The 14768-nt window shown below is 44.8% G+C and overlaps 5 protein-coding genes across 5 annotated transcripts; 1 reads left to right on the top strand and 4 right to left on the bottom strand. All coding sequences in view use genetic code 12, as the record gives it.

Annotated features, from left to right (window-relative positions):
- Positions 1–17: 17 nt before the first annotated feature.
- STT3 (dolichyl-diphosphooligosaccharide--protein glycosyltransferase subunit) lies at positions 18–2276 on the bottom strand (the record flags this gene model as incomplete). Its single annotated transcript, XM_001484275.1, has 1 exon — positions 18–2276. The coding sequence occupies one exon, from the start codon at positions 2274–2276 to the stop codon at positions 18–20; it is 2259 nt and encodes a 752-aa protein (XP_001484325.2).
- Positions 2277–2399: 123 nt separating this feature from the next.
- PGUG_03707 (uncharacterized protein) lies at positions 2400–4166 on the bottom strand (the record flags this gene model as incomplete). The annotated part of the gene is made up of 1 exon (XM_001484276.1): positions 2400–4166. The coding sequence occupies one exon, from the start codon at positions 4164–4166 to the stop codon at positions 2400–2402; it is 1767 nt and encodes a 588-aa protein (XP_001484326.2).
- A 1068-nt stretch (positions 4167–5234) lies between these two features.
- On the top strand, positions 5235–5795 carry PGUG_03708 (uncharacterized protein; the record flags this gene model as incomplete). Its single annotated transcript, XM_001484277.1, has 1 exon — positions 5235–5795. The coding sequence occupies one exon, from the start codon at positions 5235–5237 to the stop codon at positions 5793–5795; it is 561 nt and encodes a 186-aa protein (XP_001484327.1).
- Positions 5796–5839: 44 nt separating this feature from the next.
- On the bottom strand, positions 5840–10738 carry RPA190 (DNA-directed RNA polymerase I core subunit; the record flags this gene model as incomplete). Its single annotated transcript, XM_001484278.1, has 1 exon — positions 5840–10738. One exon carries the CDS (start codon positions 10736–10738, stop codon positions 5840–5842), a length of 4899 nt encoding a protein of 1632 aa, XP_001484328.2.
- Positions 10739–10915: 177 nt separating this feature from the next.
- On the bottom strand, positions 10916–14521 carry PGUG_03710 (tricalbin; the record flags this gene model as incomplete). Its single annotated transcript, XM_001484279.1, has 1 exon — positions 10916–14521. The coding sequence occupies one exon, from the start codon at positions 14519–14521 to the stop codon at positions 10916–10918; it is 3606 nt and encodes a 1201-aa protein (XP_001484329.2).
- Between the last annotated feature and the right edge of the window lie 247 nt (positions 14522–14768).

Genomic DNA, 14768 nt, shown 5'->3' on the forward strand with positions numbered 1-14768 from the left:
AAGCCTATTCCTAACAACTACTCTCTTAAAGAAAGTGTTGGCTTTTTGATGATCCGCTTCTTCTTGGAGCTCAGATCTTTGCTACTTTCGAATTTGCTGGCGGCGTGGAGATCTCTACCCACATTGTCGAGATCCTTCACTTTGTAGAGTCTTACCATCCAATTTTGCGATGTGAAAGCTTCTTCTAGAACGCTAAGTTCGGGTGCCATGTTAGCAGGTATGGTTTGGCTTCTCACACGGTCGGTGGCATCTCTACCATTGAAGATTTCTGCAAATCTGTAGTATGACATTTTGTACATCAACGAGTTTCTCATAGTCTGAGATGCTCCCTCATCCACTCTGTACTCGCCTTTGGCAGAAAAGTAGTCACGTTCAGTAACTTCATCGGGCCAAATCCCTTCGGATATTCTAACCATCCATAAGAACTTGTTGATGTCATCTCCCGAGTAGCCCAAGAGCCCTCCGAAAACAACCAACACATAGTCGACATCGTGCTTTTTCAAGATCTCATAAGCAACATCTTCGGAAGAACACATTGCCTTTCCGACGGTTGCAATATGAGTATTGTTCCATGTGTTATTGTCGACGAGAGTAGTACGGTCGGCCATACCACCAATCTGGTAACCGTAATCCCACCATGCCATCACCTTGGCATCCTCGGGTGTGTTCATTCGCAACCAGTAATATGCCTCTCTGTAATCATCGATGATGTTTGGAGAGCCATCAGGATTTCTCGATGACAATACAACAGAAGGAGAAGAGTAGGCGTTCGAGGTAACCCAGGTACAATGCAACACAAAGTACACAAGGTAAGTAGTAAAAGATCCCACAACCAACAATTTGGATAAAATTTGGAATAATGACCAAGTTCTCGTTTTGGATCCACCTTTAACTTTCTTTACTTCCGGAGTCTTACCTTTCTTCTCTTCTGTGGGCTTCTTTTCTGCTGGAGTTCTGAAAACCTCCACAAAGTTCAAATACTCATCAAACAACCTGGAGATTGCGAGGGCTGCAGAAACACAAATGATTGGAGTCAAGGTCAACATGAGTCTTACCATGACACCAGCAAAGTAGGAGCACAAGACACTATAGATGATGACGAAAACGTGTTCATTTCTCAATTCTTGGAAGCAAATGTAGATTCCGGCAGGGAAAAGCCAGATCAACATTCCACTGTCGAAGAAGAAAGAAGGCCAAGCAGTAGGTTGGTGCTCAGAAACAGACGCGATAATTGGAATGTGAATCTTAGCGTAGTTTGTGTCCCACAATGAGTAGAAACGGCCAGTCCATGGAGCAATTAAGCCCAAGGCAGTCAAAGCGAACAAGGCACCGATGCCAAGAAGTATTATGAGAGCCACAGAGATGGTCAAGAATGTCTTGAATTGTCTTCCCGAGACTCTCGACCTAACATAGTCTCCCAAGGCGGTCAATTGCAATAAACCAAACACTCCGAGGGCAGCCATATGGTCGTTGGACCTGATGGGCAAGAAACCCACGAAAGGTATTTGCATTGATGCCAATGTTCCCAATGCGTACCAGGTGGTGTAAGCGGTGTAAAGTTTGTGGTTGTAACGGCCCATCAAGATAAGAACAAAGATGTGCAATGGAATCAAATTGGTGATGAAAACGTATCCACCCCATGCAGAAACCATGTAAAAGTAAGACAACGCAGTCCATGTAGCGTAGTAGACTGAACCCACTTTCAGCGCTTTGATCCAAAAGTAGAACGTGGCCATGAGTAAAGTGATTGCAATTGCCTCGTTATCGTAAGAGCCGGCCACAGATCTGGATATGTAACCAGGTGCGATACCCATGAAAATTGCCGCCAACAAACCAGCATTGGAGTCCTTCAATTCCGCTGTGAAGTAGTATGTGGCGATTGCAGTCAATCCAGAGAACGCTGGAGCCAACATTACACACACATCTCTAATATTGACTGGTAACTTGAACCAGTCTCTCAACGTGTGCCAGATGACACCGGAAGTCACCATCAATCCGGGGTACAAAGTTCCTCCGGTGACACGTCCCAAGGGGTACCAAGTTCTGTCGTCGAACCAATTCAAAAACTCGTAGAAAGAATGGCTCACCAAATATTTGGTGGCTCTGAAATTGAACCAAGGATCGAATTCATGAATGATACTTTCGAAACGAATTACCGAAAACAACCGCGAAGATATAGCGGCACCAGCAATCGATATGAAGATCACCACTTGAAGTAGCAACCTCACGGTTTCCACCTTGATGCCACAAACCTTCAATTCCAGCTTTGGAGACATATCGCTTATTGGCCGTGGTAGGTTGATAATTTCCAGCGTGTTATGTAGATATGCAGGAGGTGCACTGGTGGGTATAAAGGTAGTTGTCTATTACAAGGTATACATAATGTGCTTTTGGTCTCTTCAGAAAGAGCTCCAGCTCCAGTTGGCAGGAACACTTCCTGCCATTTGTTCGTTATTAGTAGTTTCATTGTAGCCTCTTCTTCCGAGCTGATTTGCAGCCGACGGCATGGAATTGATCGGACTTGTGGCTGAGGTAGCGGGGGTACTGTGATGGGGATGGTGGACGTCCACGCCAAATTCATGTTTCACGAATTCGTTATACTCCTCGATGCAATTGTCACAAACTTTGGAAAGAGTTCCGCGGCCCCCAGTGGTGAATTGGGCCAAATGGTTAATGTATAAATAGTGCATGGTGTGTTCCTTGCAGAAGATTCCACCACAACGACGGCAATGGTGGCGCCTTTCGAAGAAATTGAACGTTTTTGGGCAGTGAGCAATGCCACATTTCAGCACCGCTTCATCTTTAACCCAGTGCTTTCTCGTCGGCGCCAACAGAAGAACATGGTTGTAATTTCTGTGTGAAATATTGCGATAGGGACTTATCAGCAGGGATGCAGATTCAACCAGGGCATTGGAATCCATGGACTTGATCGACGCTTGCGACGAAATCGATTTGGAGTGTTCAAGAGCAACTTCAAACGAATGCGTTGGGCGCATTTCCAGCCCGTCGTGTTTGCGGTCTCTTCTTCCCATTTCGCCGTTCTCGTTCTGGGTTAGTCTCAACACAGCGGGTATATACATGGGACTACGAAGTCCTTTTATCTGCTGAAGATGTTTCGACTTTTGAGGTGCCTCGTTGGTGGGCGACTTCAACGCCCCAGGATGGACATTTCGTGACGTCATTAACGAGATCGGCAACGATGTGGTTGCGTTGGAGCCTTGTGTACCAGGAACTCGGTTGGTGATAGCAGTGAGTTTCGGTACATCTGCACGTTTGGGAGTGGGCATCACTGGAGAAATAGGGCTATATGTAGTCGGCAGTTCAATTGCTTGTTTCTCAGGAGGCTCCATTGGTTCGGTGGTTTTTGTGGTTTTCGTGGTGGTTTTGGCGGTAGTGGCATGGCTGGTGAGAGCTGAAGTTGGGGTACTTTCTTGTGGAGTTTTCGAGAGATGTGAAACTTTGGGTTGTCTGGTCAAGCTGGCAAAGCTGGACAAGTCCACTTCTGCCGGTTGGTAGGGCTCAGTGAGTGTGGTATTCTCGTTTTCTTTGAATGAGACATTTCCTATCTGGACTTCTTTGGGATGAGAAGCAAGCATGGGAGATAAGCTAAGTTTCTTTAAAGCATTCAACGTCAATTTGTGTTGCTGCAAGACAGTGTCCTGGTCTTCCTGACTTTCCTCCGGGTTCTGAGGCGTTTCAGGCTTGGAAGCAGGTTGCGGTGACTTTGGTTTATCGTGATGGAACGGTAATTGCTGACCAATCTCCACCTCGTCAGGCTTGTAACTAGAAATACTCGAGAATACCGGAGCTTGAATGTAAGACTGGAAGTTCTTACTGTGTGCGTGATTGAGATTACCAGCTATGCTGTTTTGTCGAGAAGCCGTAGCGGTGGTATTGGCCTGAGAATTGGCGTATTGCTGCTTCAACGATTTCAACGAAGCGGTGGAAAGCACAGATTGAAACGACTGGGCTCGTGAGCTCCGTACATCTTTCTTCTTGAACGAGAGCTCCGACGAAGACTCCATTTTGTCATTGTGCAGCGGCGTTTGGTGGTCATTCTCAGCTTCAAGCAGCAGTTCCTGAGGGCCATTCAGTGGCGTTCTAGGACCATACCTACGTTCAGGACTAGGCGACGATGGGATGGTGAAAGTTGTGGAAGATTCCATACTTTAGCGCGATGGAGAATCCTGATGTAAAATCCGAACCTTCTTATCAGACGACAAATCGGTGCTGGTTATAAACAATGGGAATGCAAAAATGCAAAAAGATGTGGCTAACGATGATGTGTTATGGTATGTGTGAGCAGATAGTGACAATATATGCACCGCTGGCTGTCAGTGCAACTCCAAACACAAAGTGTGGTGTTAGCTGGGACGAGTATTAGATTAGATTTTCAGCAATCCCGCTGGATCCCAATAGGTGCGAGTTACGTAAGCGGGCTGCGAAAGGTGGGTGCTGGTATTGGTTGAGAGAAGAAGTACTGGGAACAAGCCAAAGAAAAGGGTCACTTCTGGGAACGGTTGTTGGAGGCTGTTTTATGGTGTTTTGTTCATTGCATTCGTAGATAGTACTTGTCACTTGTCACTTTTCACTCTTCAGTTTTTTCGTAAAATCGTTATCACTAATAACACCAAGCTTATGCGAAACACATAATCTAGTGTCTCCTGAAGTTGTATCTGGTGTGTTTTTGCCGCCCATATATAGCCGACTACCAGAGCCAGTAGTGTGGGCGGCAAGAAATAGTGCATAAGTCCATGCATGACTCGTGCATGGATGGCTGCAAACTGCGACTGCACACCGTTGTCGGGGACGACGGAAGGTGGTTCCGGCTGCAAAATCACCACTGATTCTTTTATTTCTTCTTTAACTCTTTTTGCGGGTATTTGTTTCGTGTCTTTTTCGTGAAAAAAGGACCCCACCAACGCTTCCATAACTGGCTGTCTTGACAGTAGCACCGTCAGCGACACAGGGAATCCTGGTCCCAATTTTTTTGTTTCTACCAAATTAGTTTCGTTGGTCATTTTACCGCAAGAACACTCGCTTACTTATCTGGTCCTATTCTTCTTTCCCTCCAATATTTGGCGTCTCGGTGTCTCGGTATCTCGTGGAGTGGGGAGAAACGTAAACACACTTGACTGCAGGACCCGAGATGCAGGTGTTGCGTTTCCCCGGCTCACGAGTTTGTACCCAACAGCTCACAAACTATAAACAGCTACTAAAACCAATTGCAAGTCATGAACGCTGCTTTCATATTGTCTCGTGCTGCCTTTTTCAGAACAAGTGCAAGATCATTCTCCCGCTCCATTTCCATGGCCGTGGGAGCACGCCCCACACTTCGGTCGCTTCCATTAATGTTGGGTGCTGCCGGCTCGGTAATGATGGTGAACACTTCCATGCTTAAAAAGTCGCCCATTCTTAACGACGTTGCTCAATTGAACCAGGGCTCCATCCGCTCGCAATTGAACGACAATCTCGCCTTCAATGGTAAGGAAGTTGCCCCAAAGCAATCATGGCTCCAGCAACATGTGAACTACCAAGAACTCTGTATCGGATCCATTACCGGACTCTTTTTGGGAATCATTGCAGGTAAGCTTAGTTCCGCCATTGTGTTTTTGACTTTGGCAGGTTATTTTTTGACTCAATTCTTGGAAAGTAGAGGTATCGTTACCATTCCATGGAGAAAAGTAGTCAGTGTAGGCAAGGAGAAAATCGATGTCAAGTCGTTGGTGTTGGAGCAATCTAGCTTTAAGGTTCCTTTTGTACTCACATTCTTGATAGCTGCCTACAACGTTTAAATATGCAATATAAGTTTATGATACAAGTTATTTTAGTTTTTAGTTCATTGGCCCATCTTGGCGAGCACATCAAATGATCCGGTTCCCACGTTGGAAAGTTTTCCAACGACAATTTGCGCCGATGGAGACTCCAAGTCCTCTGTAGTTCCATCCAACACAGCCTTGGTCAAAAATTGACATGTGGTCTCGTAAGACATCTTCATGAAAGCAGACGTAGATGAGTCGATTCCTTGTCTGTTGAATGCTAGGTATGTTCCCTCTCTGGTCATCATGTCTCCGATCAAATCCAAATGACGAGAAGAAACACTGATGGCATACCGGTCGAAAACATTGTTAATTTCATTGACAATGGTGTTTCTAGCAGCTTCCACACCATAGGTTTTCAACACAGCAGCGATATCGTTGGAGGTAATTTTGTTGACATCGATAAAGTCATCGTGCTCCCACATGGCTCCAAAATTGACTCCCTCGGTAGTCAATACTCTAGCTCCACCAGCATCGGGTTGTGGTCTGACACACCGTCCAATTCGAGGCACTTCTCTCACCACCACCTTGCGACACATGTCCTCGATAATGTTCACCATCAACAATTTCTGGGACTCGCCGTACAATCTCAAGTCAAACTCACACCATTCTCCGTTAGTATCGTCGAAATTGTACTTGGTAACCATATTGTGAGACGAGATAACGTCCATTTGACGGTCTCTTGCTGCCTTAGATAAAGGTTCAGATTGGCTAGCGGAAGGCTTTTTTTCTTCGTCTTCGGAGTCCTCTTCTTCATCAGAACTGGAAGACCGGTCGTCCGAAGACTCGTCCATTTCTTCCTCGGAGGATTCCTCTGCCTTTCTCATCGTTTCAATTTCGTCGTCGTCGGGTTCTTCATAAGAAACAGCTTGCTTCGAGTTGCGTTTTTCGCTAGACTCGTCGTCTTCTCCATCTTCTTCAAGGCTTGGTTTGGCAATCGAAAAGTCGGTGTTCGACTTGGAAACGGCCTTTCCTACTGTTGGAAGACTTTCGGCCTTTCTGTGCTTTTTAACCTCTTTCGAGATTTGCGATTCTAACGCATCAAGGAACACGGTAGACACCACATGCTCCAAATGTTGTCTCGAAACATCGTACTCTTCTTCGTACTCCAGGCAATGGTAGAATCTCAACTTGACATTGTACGATCTGGAGTTTTCTTCTCCATCGCTTCCTGTAGTCTCAGTAACGACAACCCGATCCAAGAACTCAGACAATACCACCCTAGCCACAGACTTACAGAAGGCGTCCGCCTGGGCATCGTTGACATCGTCAAGAATAGGCAAGTTCATTTGCGGAGTTTTAATGGCGGCTGAAGCTGTCATAATAATTTCTCTCATACGAGGTATACCCAAGGTGACATTAGCAGCACCATGACCGGCGAAATGGAAAGTATTCAATGTCATCTGTGTTGAAGGTTCACCAACGGACTGCGATGCAATAATTCCCACGGATTCTCCTGGATTTATCAACGACCTCATATACTTCAATTGCATCAATGCTCTAAATTTCTTCTCACTGATGCCAGAAGATTTCTTGAACAAGTCTGCATTGTCACTAACAAAAGCCTCCAATCTCTCCTGGAACTTTTCAGAAACAGAACCCAAGTACTTGGCTGGGTTGTACACCGATAATACTGGATCGTACTTGTAGGCTTGTTCATAGTGAGGTAATCCAGCCTGTTTCTTCTGGTTCTTTCTAACCTTCTTGGCATAGTGAAGAGCCTCGTCGGTGTTCAAATGGTGGGTCAAGTCTCCAGGATTATACTTTGTTAACAAAGCATCATAGTTCTCCACACAGAATTTGAATTGGTTCATATGAGATTGCTTTGTGGTATCAATGGAATCTCCTCCGTACAAAAATTGGATCAAGGTTCCGTCACCGTCTCTCACCGAGTTATCGTAGGCAACATGTACTCCTTCCAACTGCTTGGTCAAACATCTTTGCAAGTATCCAGATCTAGAGGTCTTTACAGCGGTATCAATTAAACCTTCACGCCCAGCCATACAATGGAAGTAGTATTCCTGAGGCCGAATTCCAGAGTAGAATCGTCCTTTAATGTACCCACCTGCTCTAGCATCGGTTTCATAAGGCTTGAACGATGGTAAAGTCTTTCCAGAAACCATAACAGGTACTCTTCTACCTTCCAAAGCCTGCTGTCCTAACAAACACATGATTTGCGAAACATTGACATTGGAACCCTTGGCACCAGACAACGCCATAGCTTGCATGGAATTGTAAGGAAACCTTTTCATCGTTCCTTCAGGAATACACTTGGAGACGACCTGCGAAGTAATGGCATTGACCTTCGATTGTGTAACAGCATCCAAAATACCAGCATTATTTTCGTCTCTCAAAATTCCTTCTAGTCTCTTGATCAATTCACTATCAGTGCTTGAAGTAGTTGGGTCCAAATTGGTAACCTCAGCAGCTGCAACACGACCAATATCAACAGATTTTTTCAAGATATCTTTTCTCCATTCATTTCCTTCTGCGGTCAACCTCAAATCGTCCATACCACAAGTGAAGGCAGTCATCATGATATAGTTGGTGAATAACCGTCCAAGAACAGAAAGTGCCTTTCCTGCAACGTCAGGACCATAGACCTCGTGCAACGAGTGAACAATACCAAATTGAGAAGCACCATACTGTGACTTGTCTAAAATACCGCATAATAATTCACCATTTCTAAACAAGACTTCATTTTCCTGCGAGGCCACTCCCCAGTATTCGTTCTTGATTTTGTTCTTTGATGTCAAATTGACTCCAGGAACGTTCTTGGGTTTAATGTTCAACAAAATAGTGGTGATGACTTGCTTTCCTGTCCATAAGGGTTCGGGCTTGATGATGGTTGGTGGGACCGTCAAGATTCTGCTGTGGGATGTGTGACCATCTTCGGGACGAATACAGCCATAAATTAACTGCTGGTAGATTTCTCTGGTAAAAAATGAGTCCTTGTTTGTCAACCACACACCGGCAGAAATGTGATCTTGAATCAACCCTCTCAAAGGAGAACCGGAGGTTGGAGTCAAGTATTGCGAATCGGTATTGGCCAAATTTAAAGCTTCCGACTTGGCATTTTCGTTTTGTGGAAAATGCATGTTCATTTCATCTCCATCAAAATCGGCGTTATAGGCACCAGTGTTGGCATAATGTAACCTCAATGTCTTTTCTCCAGGTAATACTCGTACCTTATGACCCATCATGGAAGCCTTGTGCAATGTGGGTTGACGGTTCATTATTACAACATCTTTGTTCTTGATGTGTCTGAACACCTTTTTGTTAATTACGGACACACCTCCAGATGGAGTCAATAATTGGTTGGCAATGGCTTTTCTTTGTTCCAAAGTCATACCCACCAAAGAAACCATAGTACCGTCTTCGTTTTGAACTTGGGTTGCACCAGGCCATTTTTCTGGCCCATTGATAACCGCTTGTCTTAACTGTGAAACATTGTAGGAGGTTACAGGTTCTGGGTATGTCAATTTCTTGGCGAAAACTGGAGGAACTCCAATCTCATTAGTCTCCAACATTGGATCAGGAGAAATAACCGATCTGGCTGCGTAGTTGACTCTCTTACCCATCATATGCTTTCTGAACAAACCTTCCTTCTTTTCTAAAGCTTGCTTAATACCAGGATTTGGAACCTTTCCAGCTGGAGCATTTTGGTTCTTCGTCGAGTCAATAAAGGCATTCACATCGTTCTGGATGGTGACAAATGCGTTCATTAATCTGTTGAAGATGATTTTTCTCTCTTCAACAGAAAGTTTCCCCTTTTGCATCGTCGAGATTTGATCGTTCAAATCACGAATCAAAAGTGATGTCTTCAAGACGTTAGAAAGCAACTCATTCTGGGAATTTTCGTGGATTTCGTCTCCCAATTTGGAGGGCAATCTGAATCTGGTTGCTGGTACTATCAAAGCGTGCAAAAAGAAGATATCAGCAGTAACCTTTTCGGTTTGAAAGGGTCGAGAATGGAACATTTTTTGTATGATAGCCTGCTCTTTTTCAAACACAGCTCGCAAAATATTTCTGATTTCGGTGGACAAAACGTACTTGAATCCATCCTTATGCTTAATATTGGGCATGCTTCCGTTGGAAGTGGCAGAACTGGCTCCAACCTTGAACATATCTGGACGTACAAGTCCCTTTACCCTGTTGTTGGTGACCTGCTTGTCTCTCAAAGCGTTTTCAAATATCTTGGTGAAACCGTCTTTTCTGAACGTGGGCGAGTACATTCCACAGTTATCACACTTTGGTCTGCTCAATAACCTTTTGGAAAATTCATGCAAGATGGCCTTACGTTCTTCTCCCACAGATGCTGTGACTACACCATTATGAGAGCTACGACCCTCGCTGATCGCTTTGGCAATGCAAGTATCGACGAAGGTCTCACGACGGTGGCGAAGTTCTCGTTTAAGTTTGGGGTCAACCTGCTTGGAGGACGCAACCTCATCATCTTCCTCGTCATCGTCACTTTCAGCTTGCGATTTGCCATTCACAAACATATTGTCCAATTCCTCGCACTCGAGCAATAAGCCGTACTGGATCAACTTTAATTTGCACTCGTAGCGGTGAACTTCCAAAGAATTGAGTCGAAAGTGATGACAGTAAAGACACAGCGACCGCAACAAAATATACATCTGGTTGAAGAATAACGGATTATAAACAGGCGTGGGTAACTCTATGTGGCCCTGGTGCCCGGGACAGAACTTTTCATCAAGTCCACATGTGGCACACAAGTTACGGAGAAAAGCTCCTAATGCTAAATCGTAGAGACCGCCATTTATAGGGTGACCCAAATTGTCGAATACGGTCGGATTGCTGATTCTCTTTGCAGAAATCCGTCGAATTTCATCCGCAGAGAGCACACCGAAATCCACAGATGTAATTTCGGACCCTACGGGTTTGGATATATCCATGGTTGAGTATGCGGTGAGTGGAAATTTTCATCTCATCTCAAATTTTTTGATGAAGTATTAGGTGAGATTGAACCGATGCTTATGTAAGAAACATCAAAGAAGATGGAGACGACAATGGTCTCCTACAGTGTGTCCACGACATGATGTCCATTCATACATATAGTACTGATACATGATTCACTCGGATTTTCCGAGGTGCAATCCTTTCTTCAAAACCTTCACTCCTCCACCAAATCCTTTACCTACAGTGCCAACTCCCTTTCCGACACCCTTTCCAACTCCTTTACCGACTCCCATTCCGACATGGCCCACACCACCAATTGCTCCTTGAATATTGCTGCTGCTGACACTTCTGAGGTTCAAAACGAATTCGGGCTTGAATTTGAATTTCAAGTAAGCGGTTCCTCCATCTTCCTCGTCAAGTCTCAATTTGACTGGTACTTCTTCATCGCTCTCCAAGTCAACGTCAGACATTTTGATGTAGCCAATGCCCAATGGGTCGTCCTGCTCGGGACCAATGTCCCAATCGTTACACACCACCTTGATCACCGAATCATACATGTTAACCACTTCGACTTCTCCACTTTCATTCCATGTAGGATCGAGAGTTCTCTTGATCTTTTTGGTCTTCATAAAGTGCTCTTTCTCTGTGTTCAAGTGCAACTTGATGTAAGGATCAGATTTACCATTGCGGTCGGCGGAAATCAAGTTTTCAGCTCTAACGACAGTGCATGTAAGAATTCCAGAATTGTTGATGGAATCTTGTGGTGGGATTCCATGCTCGTAAATGACAGGAACCCAAGAGCATCTTATACGGAAAGAAGCATGACCATCTCCCAGAAGTGTAATTTCGGTTGGTTCATCAAAACCATTCTTCAACAATTGCAATGTGGGAATGTTCAACTCCGCAACACACTTATCAAGTCGAGTATTATCTGCCTTTTTCGCCAATCTGAAACATGCTTTTGACCATTCAAGCTCCTTGATGATGGCATCTCCTGTGATTCCAACCTTGGGCTTTTTGCTTTCCAACTTCTGAGTAGCAAAGTCACAATATCCATGGTTATCAAAGAACACTTGCAAGTAAGTATCGTCCTTACTTATCTGGCCATCAATAATCTCATAGATGATAACACCACTCTTATACTCAGAGAGCTGATCCAAAGACAACTGCAACTTGGTACTGTGTTCGCTTTCATCTTCATTTCCAGCATCTTCCTCCTCTTCTTCTTTTCCTTCTTCTTTTTCAGCTTTGGCATGGTGTTTAGGCGATTGATCCAGCTTTTCCTTCTTCGAATTCTTACCTTCGGCCTTCTCTTGTTCCTTTTGCTTTGCCTGTTTCTCTGCTTGTTCTTTCTCTTCCTCCTGCTCACGAATTTCTTCGTGTGTCATTACAGGCAAAGTAGGGAAGAAACCAAGTGAAAAGGTAACAGTTCCCTTGGGTCCCTTCTTTGTGATCAACTTGTTCTCCCTCTTCTCTTCATCCTCGTGCTCAATGTAGTTGCCTTTTTCATCCTTGTTGATGATCTCTTTCAACTTGATATCAAAGGAGCCTAATGTACGGTCCGCCGAGTGGGCTTCAACGTCCATCACTTCGATGGTGAGTTTCTGATTAGAAGAAGAAACTGTAAGATAATGGATCTCATTCCAGGTAGGATTCAAAGTAGAGTCGGCAGCAACTGTACGAGCACGTTCGAAACCATTGACAAGAAGTCTCGCATATGGATCGATAGTTCCAATTCTTTCCAAATTCCTTAAATCCTCAGCCCTGTCAATACTGACTCTAACAACACCAATAGGAGGAGCATATCCACCGGCTCCGCTAGCACCTTCGAGCTCAACAGGTTTCCAAGAAGTATTGATTCTAACTTCTCCACCTTTGGCTAAAGGAAACCAGGTCTCTCCCACTTGAGTAGCGTCCACAAGATTGTTCAATGAAGTTTTGACAATGCCTAAGGTCTTGCCTCCCTTCAACTTGACGACAATCTTGGCCTTCGCCTTAGCTTTGTTGCCTATAATCTTCTCATAGGAGGAGGCCCATCCTGGGTTATTTGTGTTAGCTTGGACTGAACTTTGAAGCAATCTCTCATTATTCAAGTAAATCTCAACATAAGTAGATGGTGGTTTCTCACCAGACTTCAAATGTCTTCCTTCTGCAACCTCGATTCTTGCAATACCTGTATTCAAATCAGGTGGTGGAATAATTGCACCATCAGCTTGTCTCTCCGCTTCAATACTAGGCATGAAGTGTAATCCAAACTGAAGTTCACCCACAGGTTTGTTGTTACGCATTACTGCTGTGGTCAAATTTGGTTGCTTGGGATTATCGAGTAAAGTCTCCAAATCGTACTGAACGGAACCGACTGGTTTGTCCTTTCTCACGTCGTTATAGTCCACCACAGTAATGTTCAATGGCTCGGTGTACGAATTGATTGTAATGTAGACAGTTTCGTTCCACACAGGTCTGTCTGTATTATCCTTTACAGATGTTTTCGCAGAAACATCTTTTTGGAAACCAAAGGTCAAATAAGGATCCAAGGTGTTGCCCAAAGTTGTGAACCCCTTCAAACCACGAGCAGATTTGGCAGTAATCGCCAAAACACCAATGGCTGAGTTGAGTGCATGGCCTGCGACCAATTGTTGAACGTTCAATTGATACGACAATGGGGAAAATAAAAGAGAACCCACGTATTTCTTCACCATCTCATTGATGAACGGATAGAGTCCAGGGAGTCCCAAAACTTCCCAGTTCAAGATTGAGTCGCCGAGGATTCTGGAATTGAAGTCAAAATGAGGAGGCTCCAATAAAGAAACATTGACAGTTTCAACATGGGGAAAAGAAGACATCATTCTGAGTCTGATTCTTGCAATAGCACTGAAGCAAACATCAGATACAGCCACCATGACTGGGAAACCAAAAACCAGGGCCTTAACAATGACTTTTTGGTTGACTCTGTTCTTCAATTGCTTATTATTGGAATCTGCCAACGCATTAGGAGTAAAGGAAAACCGCCAGTCCATAACCACAATATCGTCGTTGGTTCCGAGCACAGTCTTGACTTTGTCTACTCTGAAAGGTTTGGTACCTGCTGTGAAGCTATCAAGCCACAATTGCTTGATGAACGCTGGGGCAGGAGACGAAGCCAAAATAGGGTTGACTTGCTCGCAAACAATTTGGGAAATTGAGGGCTCAAGGTAGTACCAGAATTTTTCAAGGAACACATTGAACCAGTCCATGGTTTCGTAATCATCTTCAATGGTCTTGATAGAGAACTCTCTCTGGGCTTGCTCACGAAGAACAGTTCTGTACTTACGGACTGAGGAACGATACAACAACGCAGTTACCACGATTACCACGAACAACGGGCCAGCCGAGAGCCTAAACCAACCAATAATGAACGACAACAAGCCGCCAACAAACAAAAACCCCACATTATGGTACCAATCTCCATAGGCGGAAGCAGGGAGATATGTGTCCAAAAACGACGCTTTCGAAAGCAAATCCACCACATCGTCATCTAATGTAAGTGCATCCTCATCTTCGTAGCCTCCGACCTCTCTCCAGCCTCGATAAGTGGGTTCGACAGGCAACCGTGGAGGAGGTTTTTCTGGAAATTCTGAAAGATCCAAATCTTCACTTGGCGTCAACTCAGCAGGTTCGCTCTTCTTTTTCCGCGCCATCGACAACGCGGCCGATTGCAGTGTCGTCAGTTTACTCAATGGCCCACCGTTTATAGGGGGTTCCCGTTGATCGACCTCAACCTGGTCGGGAGGATCAATCATTTCATTTGGCTGAGTTAGTATAGGTGGTCATAGCATTGTGTGTACGCAATTGGTGTGTATCTACTTACATCAGCGGACATTTTGCTGTATTGACAACGAAATTGATAACACTGTGGTCAATCAATGTTGCTGTTCCACAGATATTTCAGGTACGGTCGTGCGCGTCGACGGCCTGCAGACAAGCGCTGAAGCCAATGGCTTGGTGCGGCAACCGGTTGCGGTTGCGGCTGGCGCGGCGCAGCTGCAA

The sequence above is a fragment of the Meyerozyma guilliermondii genome, genomic scaffold, assembly GCF_000149425.1.
Source record: "Meyerozyma guilliermondii ATCC 6260 scaffold_4 genomic scaffold, whole genome shotgun sequence".
Taxonomy (NCBI): Eukaryota; Fungi; Ascomycota; class Pichiomycetes; order Serinales; family Debaryomycetaceae; genus Meyerozyma; species Meyerozyma guilliermondii.